General features: G+C 55.8%; 4 protein-coding genes across 4 annotated transcripts; 2 read left to right on the top strand and 2 right to left on the bottom strand.

Annotated features, from left to right (window-relative positions):
* The first annotated feature begins 2,426 nt into the window (after positions 1–2,426).
* On the top strand, positions 2,427–4,004 carry B0H18DRAFT_1038775 (uncharacterized protein). Its single transcript, XM_048030467.1, has 4 exons — positions 2,427–2,469; positions 2,532–3,443; positions 3,518–3,583; positions 3,649–4,004. The coding sequence occupies exons 2-4, from the start codon at positions 2,534–2,536 to the stop codon at positions 3,918–3,920; spliced, it is 1,248 nt and encodes a 415-aa protein (XP_047887593.1). The 5' UTR covers positions 2,427–2,469; positions 2,532–2,533; the 3' UTR covers positions 3,921–4,004.
* A 477-nt stretch (positions 4,005–4,481) lies between these two features.
* Positions 4,482–7,636, top strand: B0H18DRAFT_1087347 (uncharacterized protein; the record flags this gene model as incomplete). Its single annotated transcript, XM_048032157.1, has 12 exons — positions 4,482–4,505; positions 4,560–4,788; positions 4,812–4,897; positions 4,966–5,081; positions 5,368–5,561; positions 5,644–5,795; positions 5,849–5,890; positions 5,921–6,007; positions 6,119–6,547; positions 6,575–7,325; positions 7,347–7,443; positions 7,465–7,636. 12 exons carry the CDS (start codon positions 4,482–4,484, stop codon positions 7,634–7,636), a joined length of 2,379 nt encoding a protein of 792 aa, XP_047887592.1.
* Positions 7,637–7,826: 190 nt separating this feature from the next.
* B0H18DRAFT_884997 (uncharacterized protein) lies at positions 7,827–13,202 on the bottom strand (the record flags this gene model as incomplete). Its single annotated transcript, XM_048041056.1, has 2 exons — positions 7,827–11,523; positions 11,584–13,202. 2 exons carry the CDS (start codon positions 13,200–13,202, stop codon positions 7,827–7,829), a joined length of 5,316 nt encoding a protein of 1,771 aa, XP_047887591.1.
* A 1,106-nt stretch (positions 13,203–14,308) lies between these two features.
* On the bottom strand, positions 14,309–15,412 carry B0H18DRAFT_74566 (uncharacterized protein). Its single transcript, XM_048039233.1, has 8 exons — positions 15,251–15,412; positions 15,153–15,187; positions 15,066–15,097; positions 14,943–15,016; positions 14,835–14,878; positions 14,682–14,781; positions 14,530–14,629; positions 14,309–14,469 (listed from the first exon to the last, which is right to left on the bottom strand). Exons 1-8 carry the CDS (start codon positions 15,272–15,274, stop codon positions 14,429–14,431), a joined length of 450 nt encoding a protein of 149 aa, XP_047887590.1. The 5' UTR covers positions 15,275–15,412; the 3' UTR covers positions 14,309–14,428.
* Between the last annotated feature and the right edge of the window lie 5 nt (positions 15,413–15,417).

Raw genomic sequence — 15,417 nt, 5'->3', positions numbered from 1 at the left:
TCGGTGGAGGGCCCTCCCGCCACTCTGCTCGCGCGCTCGTGCCGGCCCGTGGCGGGCAGCAATGGCTGTTGCAGGTTCGGTGCACCACGGCTGCAGAGTTGGAAGGGAGCATATACGTACGCGGACCCAGACTGCGTCATTGAACGGGTGAACTCGGCAACGTGAAGGATGTCGATGAGGAGTAGCCCGTGCGTTCGTCCGCGGGGCGACTGGTGCGTTCTTCGGCTCCGGTCGGATCTGGATCTGGAGTGTCACGAAGAGTGGTGGGGGACGGTGGAGCGTGTCGGCCATGTCCGATCGTCTTGATGTGAGCTCGCGGCGAGTGGCCACAACGCGATGTCTGCCAGGTCGTATTCCGCATCTACGGGATATGTTGGCGAGGCAGCCGGATAGAGCTAGGAAGCAGACATTATTATGAAAGAGGGGTGGAGAAGAGACGCTGGACAAACCAGATGAAGCAAATTGGGATGCTACACCTTCGAGGTCGCCAGCCCCCGGTTCTTCTTCCTCCTTTTGAAGGTTGACTTCGCCGAGAAGAAGTCTCGGGTCGATTGTTTCTTCGGCAACCTCGGCTGTATTTCCACTGCGGTGCCGGACCGTCTCTTCGACTCGGAGCACTGTATGCGACACTTGCACCCCGTCGACGGTGGTGGGATATCCCCGAGGTGACGACCACATGTCCCCGAAGGACAGCGCTCGCGGTAGTTTCTCTTCATCCGTATGCTCGAATTTACTGATACACCGCGAGTGTTGTGCGAACGTGGCAGCGAGTGGCAAGGAGGGTTTGTCGTCCGTTTGGAAACCATCGGTTTGTCTTCGTACATGAACTCTTCGCTTCGCGCGGCGGCCCACCAGTAGCGGTGGCCTTCTCTGGGTAAGCTGCATCAGTTCGTACAGCGACGGACGGCGAAATCGCGAGGTGTCGCTCACCGACGCGTCTAAGCTGCTCTCCCAAGTCGTCGCACCTCGTCGTTAGACCCTGATGATGCCTGGGTGTCCGCAGCTGCCTTCCGTGAGTGCAGAGTCGGCACATGACTCTCTTGTAGTCATTGGGGTTCTTGAGTCGCTCGCTTGGTGATGCCTGACCTGTTGCCCCAGAATGAGCGCGGCCCAAAGGGATGGTACACGACCCGCCAGCGAGCCACCCTGCAGAGGAGCGAGGTTCAATTTCACCGCGAAGGATGCTGGTGGTACATCTTCCGGGGAAAAGTCAGTTAGCTAGTCGCGGACGAGCTTGAGTCACTGACAGTCGATCACGTCCCAGAGTCGGGGCTCCGCGCATCCGGCGGGAGGATCTGGGGTTTGTATGCTACCCGCGGTCCACAAGGCGCTCAAACTCCCGGTATGTGGATCGGCGAGTCGTCTTCACCGCTCCAGAGCGCGAGACGGACGGTCCGCGACAGGGAAATCCCGTAGTTGCGGGATGTCGATCGGCGAGCGGATTGCGGTGCAGATGGTTAGGAGGAGTGGTAGCAAGGGGTGCGTATATAGTACGGTGAGATACATAGGTGTCAAAGCGATGTGTGTCGGTGGACCGTTAAGCACTGAGGGGGGCTTGCAGGGGCCTATTTATACTGGAAGCCCTGCCATCCCGATTAGGTGGACAATGTCCGCGTCCAGTGGACAATCGAGGGACATGGATTGTTTCACCACTCACGCAAACACATAATCCGCTCCGAATCAGACTTGAGAGCCTACCAAGAGTTGTTCGACGTATGGAAAGCCGGAAATAGCCTTGTCAATGTCTGCCATGCCAAACGGACGTCGCTCAGATGAATGGTTAGTTTTCGCAGATTGCAAGACAAGTGCCAGTACTAGTGTATGAGCGCCGAGTGGTCATAGAGCGTAATTCATGGTGCTGGAACAATCGTACACGAGCATGAACGCGTCGAGTGTATGTAATTGAGAGAACAATCGAATCCCGATCCCGGCGCTTGTGACTTAACTGGGCCAAGCCAACGCGATCACGTGGCTTAGCCCGGGACGACGCGTGCCACTGTTTACGCCGCGTTCGAAGGGGATTCAAGGGGCTACGGGTATTGTTTGCTGCCAATACTCTTGAAATGCATCATGCGAAAGAGACTGTACACTTTGCCGCGAGAATGCACTCATTGAGCGATGAGTTATCCAGAGCTACTTGCCATTGACCGTACACTAGTAGCATGCTGATGCGGTGCGCCGCAAGCACTGTTCTTCTTGTAGGGCGCGATACATGTTTTGCAGTGATAAATAAAGCCAAATCAAGAGACATGTTCACCGTATGCCCGCCTGTTGAGAATAATTAATATTGCTCAGTACTCAAGAGTCCTCGATATGAACAGAGTTCCGTCGCAAGAAGTGCGTGACTAATCAGCGGCTGATAAGAACTTGATAGGCGAAGCGCTCGACATGGAACTCGCCCGCCGATCGCCCACCGAACTCTCTCAGCGAACGCACCCATCGACGATATACAACGCTGTCCAAGCACTGGTAAGAGGTCGTCATACCTGCTGTGCCACGAAACTAGTCGACTGAGTGTTAAGACCATGCAGGAATGCCATCAGCACCAACTCAACTGCCGCTCGAGTTGTGCGAAGCTGTCATCGACTGTCTTCACGACAACAGAGGTTGTCTCAGGATCTGCTCCCTGATCTGCCGTTCGTGGTCTCCGCGCGCACGTCGCCACCTGTTCCGCAAAGTACAGCTCTTACGGAGAAGACAAGGCCTGCGTTTCCTGGCGGCTCTAGAATCATCCTGGGAGGCAGGGACGAGAATCGGTGAATACGTCCTCGACTTGGAGCTCCCTCGTATGGGATTGACGGGGAAGCATCGCGATTTGCTACTGCGATGCGCTCTCCTTGTAGAGATCTCACGTCACCTGCCGAACCTCGAGTGTCTGCGGATGTACGACTTCGACTGGAACGGACTGATCTTCTTGATGGAGTCCGCTGGACTCGTCGACTCAGCATCGGAGATCCCGGACAGGTCTAGGACGGCGAATGCACCAGCTACCGAGTCGGAATCGGCTTCCGCATCGTCGCCTTCAATGCTCTTCCCGCGATTGACCTCGCTGCGCATCTCCAGCTCTGCGTCTTCCCTCATCGCGTCCGGCGAAGCAGTCGTACAATTCTTCAAGTCGTTCCCAGAACTGAACGCTCTCGACATCGCGTTCATGCCCACTCTTGAGGCTTCGCGATCCGTGCATCCTCCGGATCGCATCATCGCGCGTGATAGCGGAGGAGCACCGTGCGTCCGCCTTCGTGAGCTGAGGTTGGATACGAGCACGTGGGCTGCGTCGCCCGCGCTGGACTGGCTGTCTCGTCCCTCGGTCGAATTAGACCTCCACAAACTCGACATCGACCTTTTCCACACCTGGGGGGCGACGTCGCGTCTGGCGGAGCTCCTCGGTGGGAGGGAGTGCGCCATGTTGGAGCATCTTGCCTTTTCTCTGTCAGATGTAAGAGGCGAGTGGCCGAGTCAATGTAATCCGCACGTCGATGGTGCTGACATGTAGGCTTTTCCCTGGGTTGCTGTACAGTCCTCCCGCTGCTCGACCTCTCAAAGTACAGGTTTCTGCGCTCCCTCCACATGCGCTCATACTACCGTGACCTGCTCCCGCACGACCGCTCACGGACTTCCTGTCTTCCTTTACGGGCAGCGACTTGAGAGACTTCAAGTACATAGCTCAGGTGTTCCGTGATATGCATGAAGAGGATGCGGGAGATCCAGTGGATTGGGAAGCATTGAACCATGCACTCGTTTCTCTCTCTCGACGATGTCCAGGATTGTCGATCACTTTTGACTGCAGGTTCGACCTCGTGCCTCCGGCGGATAACTTCATACGCTACACAGTGCGGTGGATGAAGGACAGACTGGCTCCAACTTTGGCTGCGCGGCATCTAGATGCCAAATTAGTTGTAAATGGAGTACGTTATCATTGATCGCGCACCTCGGAGGAATTCGAACTTGAAGAACGTGTATGACCATGTAATACGGGATGGCTGTGGCGTTTATTTCGCACAAACAACACTGGAAAGCAGCTAAGAGACGAGGCATGCGAATCGAAGACTGAGAGAGCGGAAGGCCCAGAATTCTCGATTCGTGTCGCGTGTGTGTTCAAGTTGCATGTATGGAGCAGCTCGTGTCTGCCAGTGATGTTAAGTAGTAGCATTGATGATTGGATATTGACAGGTATACCGTCATCCTTCCACTGAGCAGAGTCGTACTTGTGTGGGGTGTGCCTACTAGGGAAGACCTGAGGGACACGAGTTATCTGAGTTGACAGGCGATCGCGAGGAGGTCGTGTAATAGGGGACGCGTCTGTCACACGCACGGGAGTTTGTGTCACGTCACGCGACGCGGTTCACAACAGCGAGAATCTGAGATGCGCCACCTTGAAGACGGATCGTCGAGGTGGCACCGACCGGTCGTTTCTACTCACATTGATCCTCCCACTTAGAACCTCAAGCGGACTTGTCTCACACACTACCCAACTATCTTAAATGGGTGTCGCTGGCTTGTGGGATGTACGTGGTCCTTCGTGGAGCCCCTGAATCGCAGGTATTCTGACATTCGAACAGATCCTCCGTCCGGCAGGAGAGACGCGCTCTCTAACCCATCTATCTGTCGTCGATGGCTTCGAGGCAAACCCCGACGGAGTGCGCGGCTTCCGCGTCGGCATAGACGCAAGTATCTGGTTCTTCCACGCAGCGTACGGTCGAGAAGGGGAGAATCCCGAACTCCGCACGTTGTTCTTCAAATGCACAAAGCTCATGAGCTCTCCCTTCCTACCCCTCTTTGTGTTTGATGGTCCCAAGAGGCCTGAAATCAAGCGCGGAAGAGAATTAGCGGCAAGAACCACTGGATGATACAAGGCATGCAAGAAATCATCAATGCATTCGGATTCGAGTGGCGCATGGTGGGTTGTGTCCCTCTGGCATCTATCAGCGTCATAGTGCATCACTGACACGTTTTGACGAATGTCAGGCTCCTGGAGAGGCAGAAGCGGAGTTGGCTTACCTGAATCGCTTGGGCGTCATTGATGCAGTTTACACCGACGACGTGGACACGTTTCTATTCGGAGGGAAAATGGTTGTCCGGAAGTAAGTGATTTTCCTTCTGTTCGTGGATACGCGTCGTGATATGTCTACTGCGCTCATTTCATGGGCTGAGACCGCCCGGCCTGGGTGGAACATTCGTCATTACCAGAGCCCTGCCCATTCATTTAGTTGGGCCCCTAACGCAGATATGCGGTCATCATCGATGTTCGTGGACATTCAGCGCGGTTTCCTGACAACACTCAACGAGGCCCTACTCGTCTTAAATACGACGCTCCTTCTCACTCACCATCATTCTTCACTCTAGATACTGATGCATTCTACTTAACAGTGCCAGCATAACTCTATCCGGTAACCGCGCACACTCCCTTAAGAACAGCGCAGGTCGTGAAGACGGCAATCATGTTGCAACCTACACCTCACACGCCATCCTCACGCACCCCTCCATCCAACTGACACACGGCGGGCTAATTCTCATCGGTGTCCTCCGTGGAGGCGACTACCATTCCGGTCTTGCCGGGTGCGGTGGCACGATTGCGCACGGGCTAGCGCGCTGCGGGTTCGGCGACAGCCTCCTAACCGCAGCGCGCACTCTCCGCGCTCGGAGCTCCCTGCCTTCCTGCGCGGCTGGCGGAGGAGGTGCGCGCTGAGCTACGCTCGAACGCGCGCGGAATTCTTGGCAAGAAGTACGCTGCGTTGTCGAAGAAGATCCCTGAAGACTTCCCCGACATCGACGTCCTCCTATCGTACACGAACCCCGTCACGTCCGAGTCGGAGGCAGCTGCCAAGGGCCGCGTGTCGAAGAATACAAGATTGATTGGGAGAAGGAGCCTGACCTTGGAAAAATGCCGGCTGTGCGAGATGTACTTCGAGTGGGGGTGAAGGAGATCATCATCAAGCGCTTCAGGACGGTGCTCTGGCCTGCTGCTGTGTTGCGAATCCTGAGACGTGTTGCGTTGTTGGAGACAAGCGTGCAGCGTCTCGGGCAGCGCGTACGGCAGTCTGTAACCCACGACCCCTACGAAGAAGGGGAAGGATAGGGAGCGTCGCGTTCCCGGGACGCCGTCGTCGGTCATTACGAGCATTTCTCCTCGCTGCAGCTGAACTCGCCCAAACGCGCAGGAGGTGACGACTCCGACAGCGAAGATGAAGATGACGAAGACAAGCTCATCGTCAAGATTCACTCGTCACGACAACACGCATCTACAGATGGTGTCCTCGAGTATCGTCTCGAGGTCGCCCCCGCACATCTCATCCGGCTGTCTGAGTCCGGGGTGAGGGGTCTCCGTACGGCATTGGCAACGGGGCTGGACGATGATTCAGACTTGCCAGAAGACGACGACTCGGATGGCGATGGGAAAGGGAAGAAGCGTGTACCGAAGCCGCCACCCGATCCTCAGAGTCACTTGAGGATCTGGTTGCCTGCGTGTATGGTGCGCGTCGCGCAGCCTGACCTTGTGGATGAGTTCGAAGGGATCCAGGAGATGCGTGCGGCCAAGAAGGCAGGGAAAGTCTCTGCCGCTGCGCGTGGCTCCAAGGCCAAAGGGACTAACGCTGTCGGAACGAAAGCTAAGGCAGGGAAGAAGGTTCCTGTACTTGTCCTGGAAGAGGAGGAAGAAAGTTCAGATGGTTCCGTCTCACCGACTCCGAAGAAAGCAAGGCCGAAGGCCAGTACAGCCAAGCAGAAGCTAGCCGTCGTCGCTACAATTCCTAAACAAGCCAGCACCGTCAAGGAGTTCTTCGTCGTTGGTAAACCTACACATACGAGCGGCAAACCGAGCAAGACGAAGTCAAGTACCGCCAAGGTTTCTGCACTGTTCGCTGAGGAGCCCACGACTTCCAAACGGATCGTGTCGAAGCCGTCCGGCCCGGCCCCTGCATTCGACACTGATACTGAATCCGACCTTGCTCGATCGGCTGCTTCCTCGTCAAGGCTGCCTTCTCTTACAAACACCTCTCGCCCATCATCCACGGGCCTGAGCCTGTCAGACTCATCAAGCGAAAGACAGACATTTGTTCCCGCCCCCTTTCCCATGTCCTTCGACAAAGATGAAGTACGCGACGACAGGCCAACCTCCACCGGATTGATCAGGGCCGACAGCGTGGGCATTCTTCGTCCGTACGCGAAGCGATTGTCTAGCCGCAGCCAGTCGCCGGTCGAGAGACATATTGACAAAGCCAACCGCGATGGACCGTTGCAGAAATCTCCGCGTAAATCGCAGAAACAAACATCACCCCGTAGGCAGGGCAAGACCAGGCCGACATCCCCTGTATCCGTCATGTCATCCAGTGAGGGTGAAGAGTTCTCAGACAGACCTATTTCCCCGTCGCCAATCCGCCAGCCTCCCAGTAGGGTGGCCACGAAGACTTCGTCTTCATCGCCGCAGCGAGACCACTTATTCGATGTGTCAGTGATATCTATATCGAGCGACTCAGAGCCAGAGGGCCCTCGTCAGCCCAAGATCGCCCCGTTGTTCCTGGCGAGGACCAAGGTGTCAACAACGTCCAATGTATCGGCAAAATCCACATCGGCGAGAGCGAGACATAAATTCTCGACACAAGTACTCGTGGATCCCCACGATATCATCGATCTAACGTGATTTGCAGTCTGGCGGTATCAAATGTATTCGTTGTTTACTACACTCCATTCTTTGCTTTCTGTGAGTCCGGGAATACGAGATGATGGATGGGAGGGTCATGATCTACTATGCTTGCTACAGAGATGCCAGAGGAAGAGAGGAGACAGCGATGTCAAACCAAGAACACAGTTGAAACCCTACTAATACATTCCTAATATATCGTCGTGAAGTCGCGGTACAGCTGTGCCTTGGGGCCTTGCTCTTTTGCGACATCGTCGGTGAACGGTTGCTGAGACAGCATCTGCGCGCGGAACCTCTTGATGGCCTGCAAACGCGAACGCCAGTTCGTGACCATTTCCGTCCGTTCTGTGTCGTTCTTCGTATGTTGATACACGGATACAAACCAGTCGGTGAGCAGGCTCAACTGCCTAACGAGAAGCGGAAGTTTTTCGGCCGAAATCAGCTTGAAGTCACCGATGGGGGTGAACTCCGTCATCCCTTCTGCGCGCTGCACGATGACCTTGAAGTACTCGTTCTCGTGCAGGTTGTTTGAGAACGCGGCAATGGCACCGCGAGAATGAGGCTCGATGACAATGTTGACGAATTGAAACTGCGTGGCCAGGGTATCAAATCTGTAAGGCATGCCCGAATCGTTCCAGACGATCCGAACGAAGTCATTTCCGATGTGCGCTTTTTTGTTCAGACAGTTCGCGTCCGAAGCAGGCATAAGCGTCGCCGTGTGAAATAGGATCTGGCCAGTGTCATCCCACCATGCATACGCATACTCGCCGTCATCGTCTGGATCGAGCCCTCCAGCGTAGACATCTTTCTGTCCGCGAAGATTGATCAGCCGTGCGAGACCCTCCAAAAAGCGGCTGTAGGCAGGCGATCCGTGACTATTACGGAGGATCTCGCTTTCTTCTCGCTGGCCCGGCGCCACGTACATGATGCCGACTTTGTGCGTGTCGATCACCGGCATACGGTCGAGACTGCGAAAGAAGCTCTGCAGTCGATTGGAATCGGTCACTGGACGCAGCTTGGCAGAGGAGACGTTGTCAGGATAAGAGGAGAGCTGCAGGGCAAAATAGGCTGGATCGATGGCGACATTCTTCCGCCTTTGCGACGGAGCAGACCCGCTCCAAATGTAACCGGTGATAGGGTCTGGTTTTAAAGCTTCATCCTCTGTGGGACCGCCCATGTTGCTCTGAAGCTCATGCTGGGCCCATATGAGCGAAGTCCTTAATACAGAGAATCTCAACTCACATGACAGACTCTTCACCCTGCGATGACGATTCTCGTGCCACTCCTCTACACCTCTGCTATGGAATCCTCGGTCTAGCGTCAATGTCGCCGCAACGGAAGCCATGTCGGGGTCAACGTCCCCAACGGGTACCATCGGGACGTTCTCCGCTCTGCAGAGGAACTTCGTGAGACCAGATGAGCGGCGGGTGATCACCTCCATCCAACCACGCCTAGCCAAGGTGCGCACTGTGATGACGGCAGTACCACCGATCCAGGACTTCTCGCTAACAGCAGGCTCGTGGTGTTGCTGCTGCACGCTGGGATTCATGACGATGTCGTTGAGCATCGACTCGGCGGGACGAGGATCGGCACTGGCGTATGTGTAGCGCGCAAGCCAGTCAAAGCACACTTCCGTAGGTTCATCAATCTCCTCTCTGCCCTCGTTTGCCAGCAACAGTTGCCTCGATATGTACTTGATATGCCGAGGGCGGTCGTGGAGGTCCACCGCGAGGAACCAGAGGTAGACGATGTAGTATGACATGATTCGAACATGCTGCGCCAGAGCCCCGGATATAGGCATGTCGTTGGAGTGATTGTAGTGTTGCAGATATTGCAGCGCCACGCCGAAGACCATCTTGTAGTCGTCTTCCGTGAAGTTCGAGTGTAGGGTAGGAACGGACCCGACGATAGCCAGAAAATCGATGATGTGAACTGCCATAGCCGGATTCGACATGATATCCGACAACTTCTTGAGGATCGTGGACAAATACCTCGTCATCGAGGGCTGTAACTCGAACGCAGACAGTGACAATGCATGCAGACAGCACTTGATCGTAGACGACTGCCCGCTGAGCCCCTGCAGAAAGGCCTCCACTACCAGGTGCCGAACATGTAAGTCCGGGAAGCAGCGCTTGTAGCTGATCAACACGGTCAACGTATGATACGCCAGACCATGTGCATCTCTCGGAATGAGGTTGTCCGGCCAACGCTCGATATGCCCGGCTAGATTGTTGTTCAGGATGCCCGTACAGATGGCATGAACCATCTCGCCCAGCACGATTTTCGACTTCGGCCCGCAGAACAGATGCTTGTTGGCAAGCTGTGTCGGGAGGTGGCAGAGCACATATGACAGGACCTCCCACTCCTTCTCGCCTTCAACCATCTCGACCAGCCTCCGCAGGTACTTCGACCACGGAAGAACGACGCCATCCTTCGGTCCAGAAGGGTCATATGACATGATCACCTCGCTCGGAGTATCGACGAGGTCGATGGTGAACGGTGGGGTTTCAGGAAGCAACCACAAAGGATCTCTCGCCTTGAACTGGCGGAGAGACGCAGGCGCGGACACAAGCCGCGGATTCGTTCTTGAACGGCTTCGCGACTCCATCTTCGCCGGCTGTCCGCCTCTACCCCGGGACGGCCTCCTCCCGTCGCGTTCCTGCGGAACTCGAGGACGCGCCGTGCGGACCTCCTGGGTAGGAGTCACTTGTTCGGCGGTCGCGGGATGGTTAGGATTACGATTGATAAGCGCAGCGAGCGAGGCGATATTCCCATCCTTGTCGTAACTCTCCCGGCTTGCGTAGTATAGCTTATGGTCCCGATCCACGCGGAAGCGCATGATGAACTGCAGGATCGTCAGCCTCGCTCGGATGCACTCCGCTGTCCCAAGGAGCTCGATCAAGGTTTCGAAAACACGTCTGGCGAGGAGCATATTTTCTTCGATGTGTACGAGTGGTGTGAACGCGAGCTGACTGAAGACAGACGCTAGTGCCGCTACAGCACCCACAGACTTGAGCATCGACGGCGCCTCTGCTGGTAAAGCGGGCGGCGACTCCGTCGAGGGTGCACTGTCTAACGACGGCCGAGGTTGTGACTGCGAACGAGAGGAATGACCGGTATTGAATGTGTTGGTGAGGAACGACGACATCGCCGATAAAGACGGTAGTCCTCCGTCTCTCTCCCTCACAGGAAGCTCCGTCTGCGACCTTACCAGAGTCGGCGAGGACGCGGTCGACGCCATATGCGACGCCTGCGGGGACATCGACATAGGCGCATCCGTCGTTCTGATGGATGCCGCGTCATCCTCCTCATCCTCCCTCTCTCCCGCGAGTCTCGTTAAGAAGTACAGAATTTGATCGGCGACCTGGGAATCCTCTGACTCCCCGCTCGTATCCGCGTTGCTCTCCGCACTCCGGCATATGACCTCGTCACCGAGGACGCGGAACACGACGCTCATCGCAACGTCTTCCGTCCGTCCTTCTGTCTGCTGCTGCCAGAACTCGAACACAAGCTTCGCAAGCGGCCGACGGTAGTCCGGGATGTCCTTCACGAACTCCCACACCGCGTCTAATATTGACATTGCGTGCTCTCGTGTTGACACGCGCGATGACCTGAATAGACCCGGGATCGCGAGGACGCTGCTCCAATGTGCGAGCCACCCAGGGGACATCGGCGACAGGCTCTGACGCTCCGACATCGTCTTCAGCAGAATTGCGGTATCCGCATCCGGAATGTGGCCTGCGACGGAGAGCAGGATGCCCGGGAGAACGGGATAGATCGCAGTCGTGTTTAGATCCTGTCCGAGGAGGGTCGAGATCGCCGCAAGGAGGGGTGTCGTATCGTCCACGCGCGAAAGCGAGAGTACTACGGGCATGCCATCATGGTCCCTTCAAGCGGATCGTCACATCAGACACGCGGGCAGGAGAAGAATGACAGAGATGACCTACGTTAAATGCTGCACATACACGACGAGAGCGCGAAGAATGTCTCCAACCGCATCCACCTCATCGTCGTCCACTTCATCGTCTTCGTCCCGCGCATCGAGCGCCTGCACGACGTCCTTCACGATGTTCGCTGCCTCCGTGAGCACCTGCTCCCGCGCTGCCGTCGGCGCACCCTGCTCGCCCTCGCCCTCCTCCGGCGCCTCCACCCACGCCTTGATCGCACGGCAGAGCACGCCACGGAACTTCAGCAAATCCCACGAGGCGAGCTCGTCCTGTGCGTACGCGCGCGCCAGAGAGTCCTGCTCGAGGTCGATGCGCGTCAGCACCCCCGCCGGCGTGTACTCCGTGGCGTTCGCTCGTGTGATGAACGCGCGCACGAGCCGTCCGGAGAGCGTATCGCGAATGGAGAGGCGCAACGTGCGCAGCGCACCGACGGACCTCTGTGCGTCGCCGCTCACGCAGGCCTGCAGGGGCGGGAAGAGGTAACGTTTGACGAGGATCGTGCAGGAGGAGGAGTACGGGCCGGAAACGAGATCTTTGAGCGTCTGTGTGACAAGCTTCTCGAGGGGATGGTGATGGAGCGGGTTCGACGACAGCGCTATGCGCGGCAGGGGAGTGGAATAATACGCTAGACAGCGGAAGAGAAGAGGTAGAATACTTTTGAGGTAGTGTGGGGCAAGGGCAGTGAGCCGCGTCGCCAAGTACGTGACGTACGCTTCAACGATCATGTCGGCTGGATGCCTCCGCTCCCTCATCTGAGAGATGGAAATCGACGATTGATGCCGCCGGTGGGCCAAGTGCAACCTGCTCGGCGAAGTCGTCTTCGACGCATGTACGTCATTCACCGGAGAAGCTGGCATCGACGGCAAGGGAAAAGACTCGGAAGAGACAGAGAGCGCACGATCTATCAGCCTCCCCCATAGATTGAGCACCTCGGACGTGTCCTCTTCTGAGAGCCTGGACACAAACTCGGCCTTGCCTACCAGGGTTGTCAGAAAATCGGTCAGGAGCTTTACGCTGCGTTCCCGTTCCTCCCATTCATCCGCAGAGGGCGGCTCTCTGCGCGTGAGCCCCTCAAATGCCCCCTCTATCCACGACCGCAGTACCTTGAGGAGGTCACTCTCCATCTCGACCGTCTCGGCACCTGACTGGATGATCGCGACCAGAGCGTTGAAGCGCGGTTCCCAGAGTTCAGTCGACCATGGAACAGCCGAGTTGAAGAACAAGGATAAGCACGAGAGCCTATCAGCAGTAGTGAGGATGGAAGAGCCGGAATGCTTCCAATACGTGCCCAGTATCTCGTATCCGGCGGCTTGCAGGGACGGAGGCGAATCAGAGGAGGAGAGTGAAGCCACGATCGGGCTTAGGACGGCGTAGCGAGGACTTGGTGTTTGGGTAGTGAGCACGTTGCATAGGTTCCGTGCATGGGAGAGCGAGGGCACGGCTGGCGGTGTAAGAGCTTCAATGAGCGCCTCTAGGGTAAGAGCAGGGGTCGGCGGGGCAGGCTGCGTCGGTGCTGTGACAGAGCCTGATCTGGGTCGACGCCAGGGCAACTGTGGAAAGGAGCTCGTGCTCGCGCGAGGACGGGAACTGCGGGGCGAGTCGTCATCTTGAGGAGACATTCAGCGCTGAGAGTACGAGTTAATGGGTTCCGCTTGGACGAAGTACTGTCACACTGACCTCGTCAGACGACGCGCTGCGATTCGTGAGCCGTCGTAATGGATTTGGCTATGATGTGCAACAGAAGATAGCTGTGGGGGACTGGCAGCAAGTTGAGCGGTCGTGCGCAGGAAGAGGGCTTGCTGTGGGCTTGCAAGCGAGAGGCCTCTTTCAGGCGCCGATGGACCTGTTGGATCGCTGCCGCAACTTGCCGAGATGCGCATCTCACGCGTTGAAGCGCGCTGCGGCTCACCCCAAGCTCACCCTGCGTCAACGTGGAGCCATGTCATGGTTTGAGCGATACGATGGACAGCAGTGGTCAATTCCAATTTGAGAGCATCACACGGAATGTCGTCAAGATCTGCAGCCAGTGGTGCAAGACACATCATCAGGTCAGTAAGAACTATCTGGTATACCAAGATGGAATTACTCACGTCGACGCAGCGATCCGAGAAGACGCAAGGTGTCAGGCCTTCAGGTTTGATTCGCGGTTCGGTGAGAGGCATTCTGCATCGAAGCGAAATTATAGTCAGTTCATGACAGATGATTACTTCGGCCGCCAAGAGCACTTTACTGTTGACATGGTCAACAGCATATGAAGCACAGCTGCGGTGTCTGCGATGTATGTCTATGACTGCATTGTTTCAATATCGTCGGGCCCACCAATGGTTCAAGATAGGTTAGTGCAAATAAATCGGCGGCTCGTTTTGGTGACAGAGACATGCCTTATCAATTCGTACCTGCTGAAAGGCCCTCGCATAACACGATTTTGGTCAAGAGCAGAGGAAGCAGGTGCCCTATCGAAATAGGAGGTAAATCAGTTGGGCGAACATGCTGCGGTGACAGCTTCTTCAAATCTACACAAAGCTCTGGACATCACCTCAGGCCCGAAGTGACTCGGTCATGGACAACGACGCATGCCCATGCGCTTCAACGTCTATGGTTCTAACCGATATCGCCCTGCCTTAGATTGTACCGCATTGCTTCGGTCCATGTCCATGATAGGTGTGAGTGGTTCATCACATTCGGCGATGTTCAACAACGCAAGGCACACATGTAGCATTTCCGACGGATATTGCTGACTGACACATTAACATCAGTTATGATCGAGAGCCTGAGTACTCAGGCTGACGTCTTACTATCATAACCCCCTCGACTCAAACGATCCTCCATGGAAGCATACCGCGTCTCACTCATGTTGATTCAGCATGCTCGCAAACCGATTGAAATCTGGTGCAAATTTGAAACAGTTTGTACCTGGAACACCAGGACCCGACATCCCCGACTCACCTTCCATAGCCTTCTTGGCTGTAGCCATCCCTTGCACCTGCCCACGTTCTCGGACTTTCTCGCTCTCGACCATCTGCTTGGACTTGTTTTCCGCCAGATTCTGCATCCTTCGTGAGTATTGATCATAATTGCTCGTGAACAGTGCTGCTTACTAGCATCTTCTGTTGCTCCCGCGAGAACTGCAGGAGCAATTTGCGGATCTCGACTTCGACGCCGGCGTAGTCTTGGACGAACTTCTCGTAGACAGTGGTCCTGAAAGTCCGTTGAATGCATGCTACCCGACGCGGACGTCTTCGGAATGTTACATTTCAGCGATGGCCTCCAAATATTCTTCCCGGTGCGATTCAATCTACACGACATAGAAGCGGCGGGGGTGAGTCCTCGACGCACATAAATCATCCTGGCCATCTTACGTATTGATACAGTACAGCCTGAGCTTCGGCGAAGTACTTTGTTTCCTTCTCTTTCCGTTTCTTCTCCCATGACGCTATGCGTCGCGCATGAGCGAAGAATCTGACTATATGCGCCCTACGTACACTGCATTTGCTTTGCAACAACCGCCATAATGCTTCATGCACATTGGTTTGCGGTCATATCAATGGAGTGCTTCAGCATAAACGCACCCAGAATCATCGCTACTCTGAGACTCGAGTAACGCCTTCATCACGAGTTCAGCATCCGCTCAGTGACTTCGGTAGCAGGTGGATGGACGATCAATCACCTTAGCATTGCTGGTACGAGGCATTGTGGCGTGAGCGGACCAAAGAAGTGCGAAGAGAAAGGAGTATGCTTGAGGTCGAGAGCAAAGTACCGAGTATATGCGTTTCCTCAGACGCGTTGTCTGAAACTGTCGCGATCGTGCTCAAGACGCGTCACGATCACGTGTGC

The sequence above is a fragment of the Fomitopsis serialis genome (genome assembly GCF_022376445.1).
Source record: "Fomitopsis serialis strain Sig1Antser10 chromosome Unknown B0H18scaffold_121, whole genome shotgun sequence".
In the NCBI taxonomy this organism is placed as follows: domain Eukaryota; kingdom Fungi; phylum Basidiomycota; class Agaricomycetes; order Polyporales; family Fomitopsidaceae; genus Fomitopsis; species Fomitopsis serialis.
Note: the sequence above shows the minus strand (reverse complement) of the source record. Positions and strands in the feature narration are given on the sequence as shown.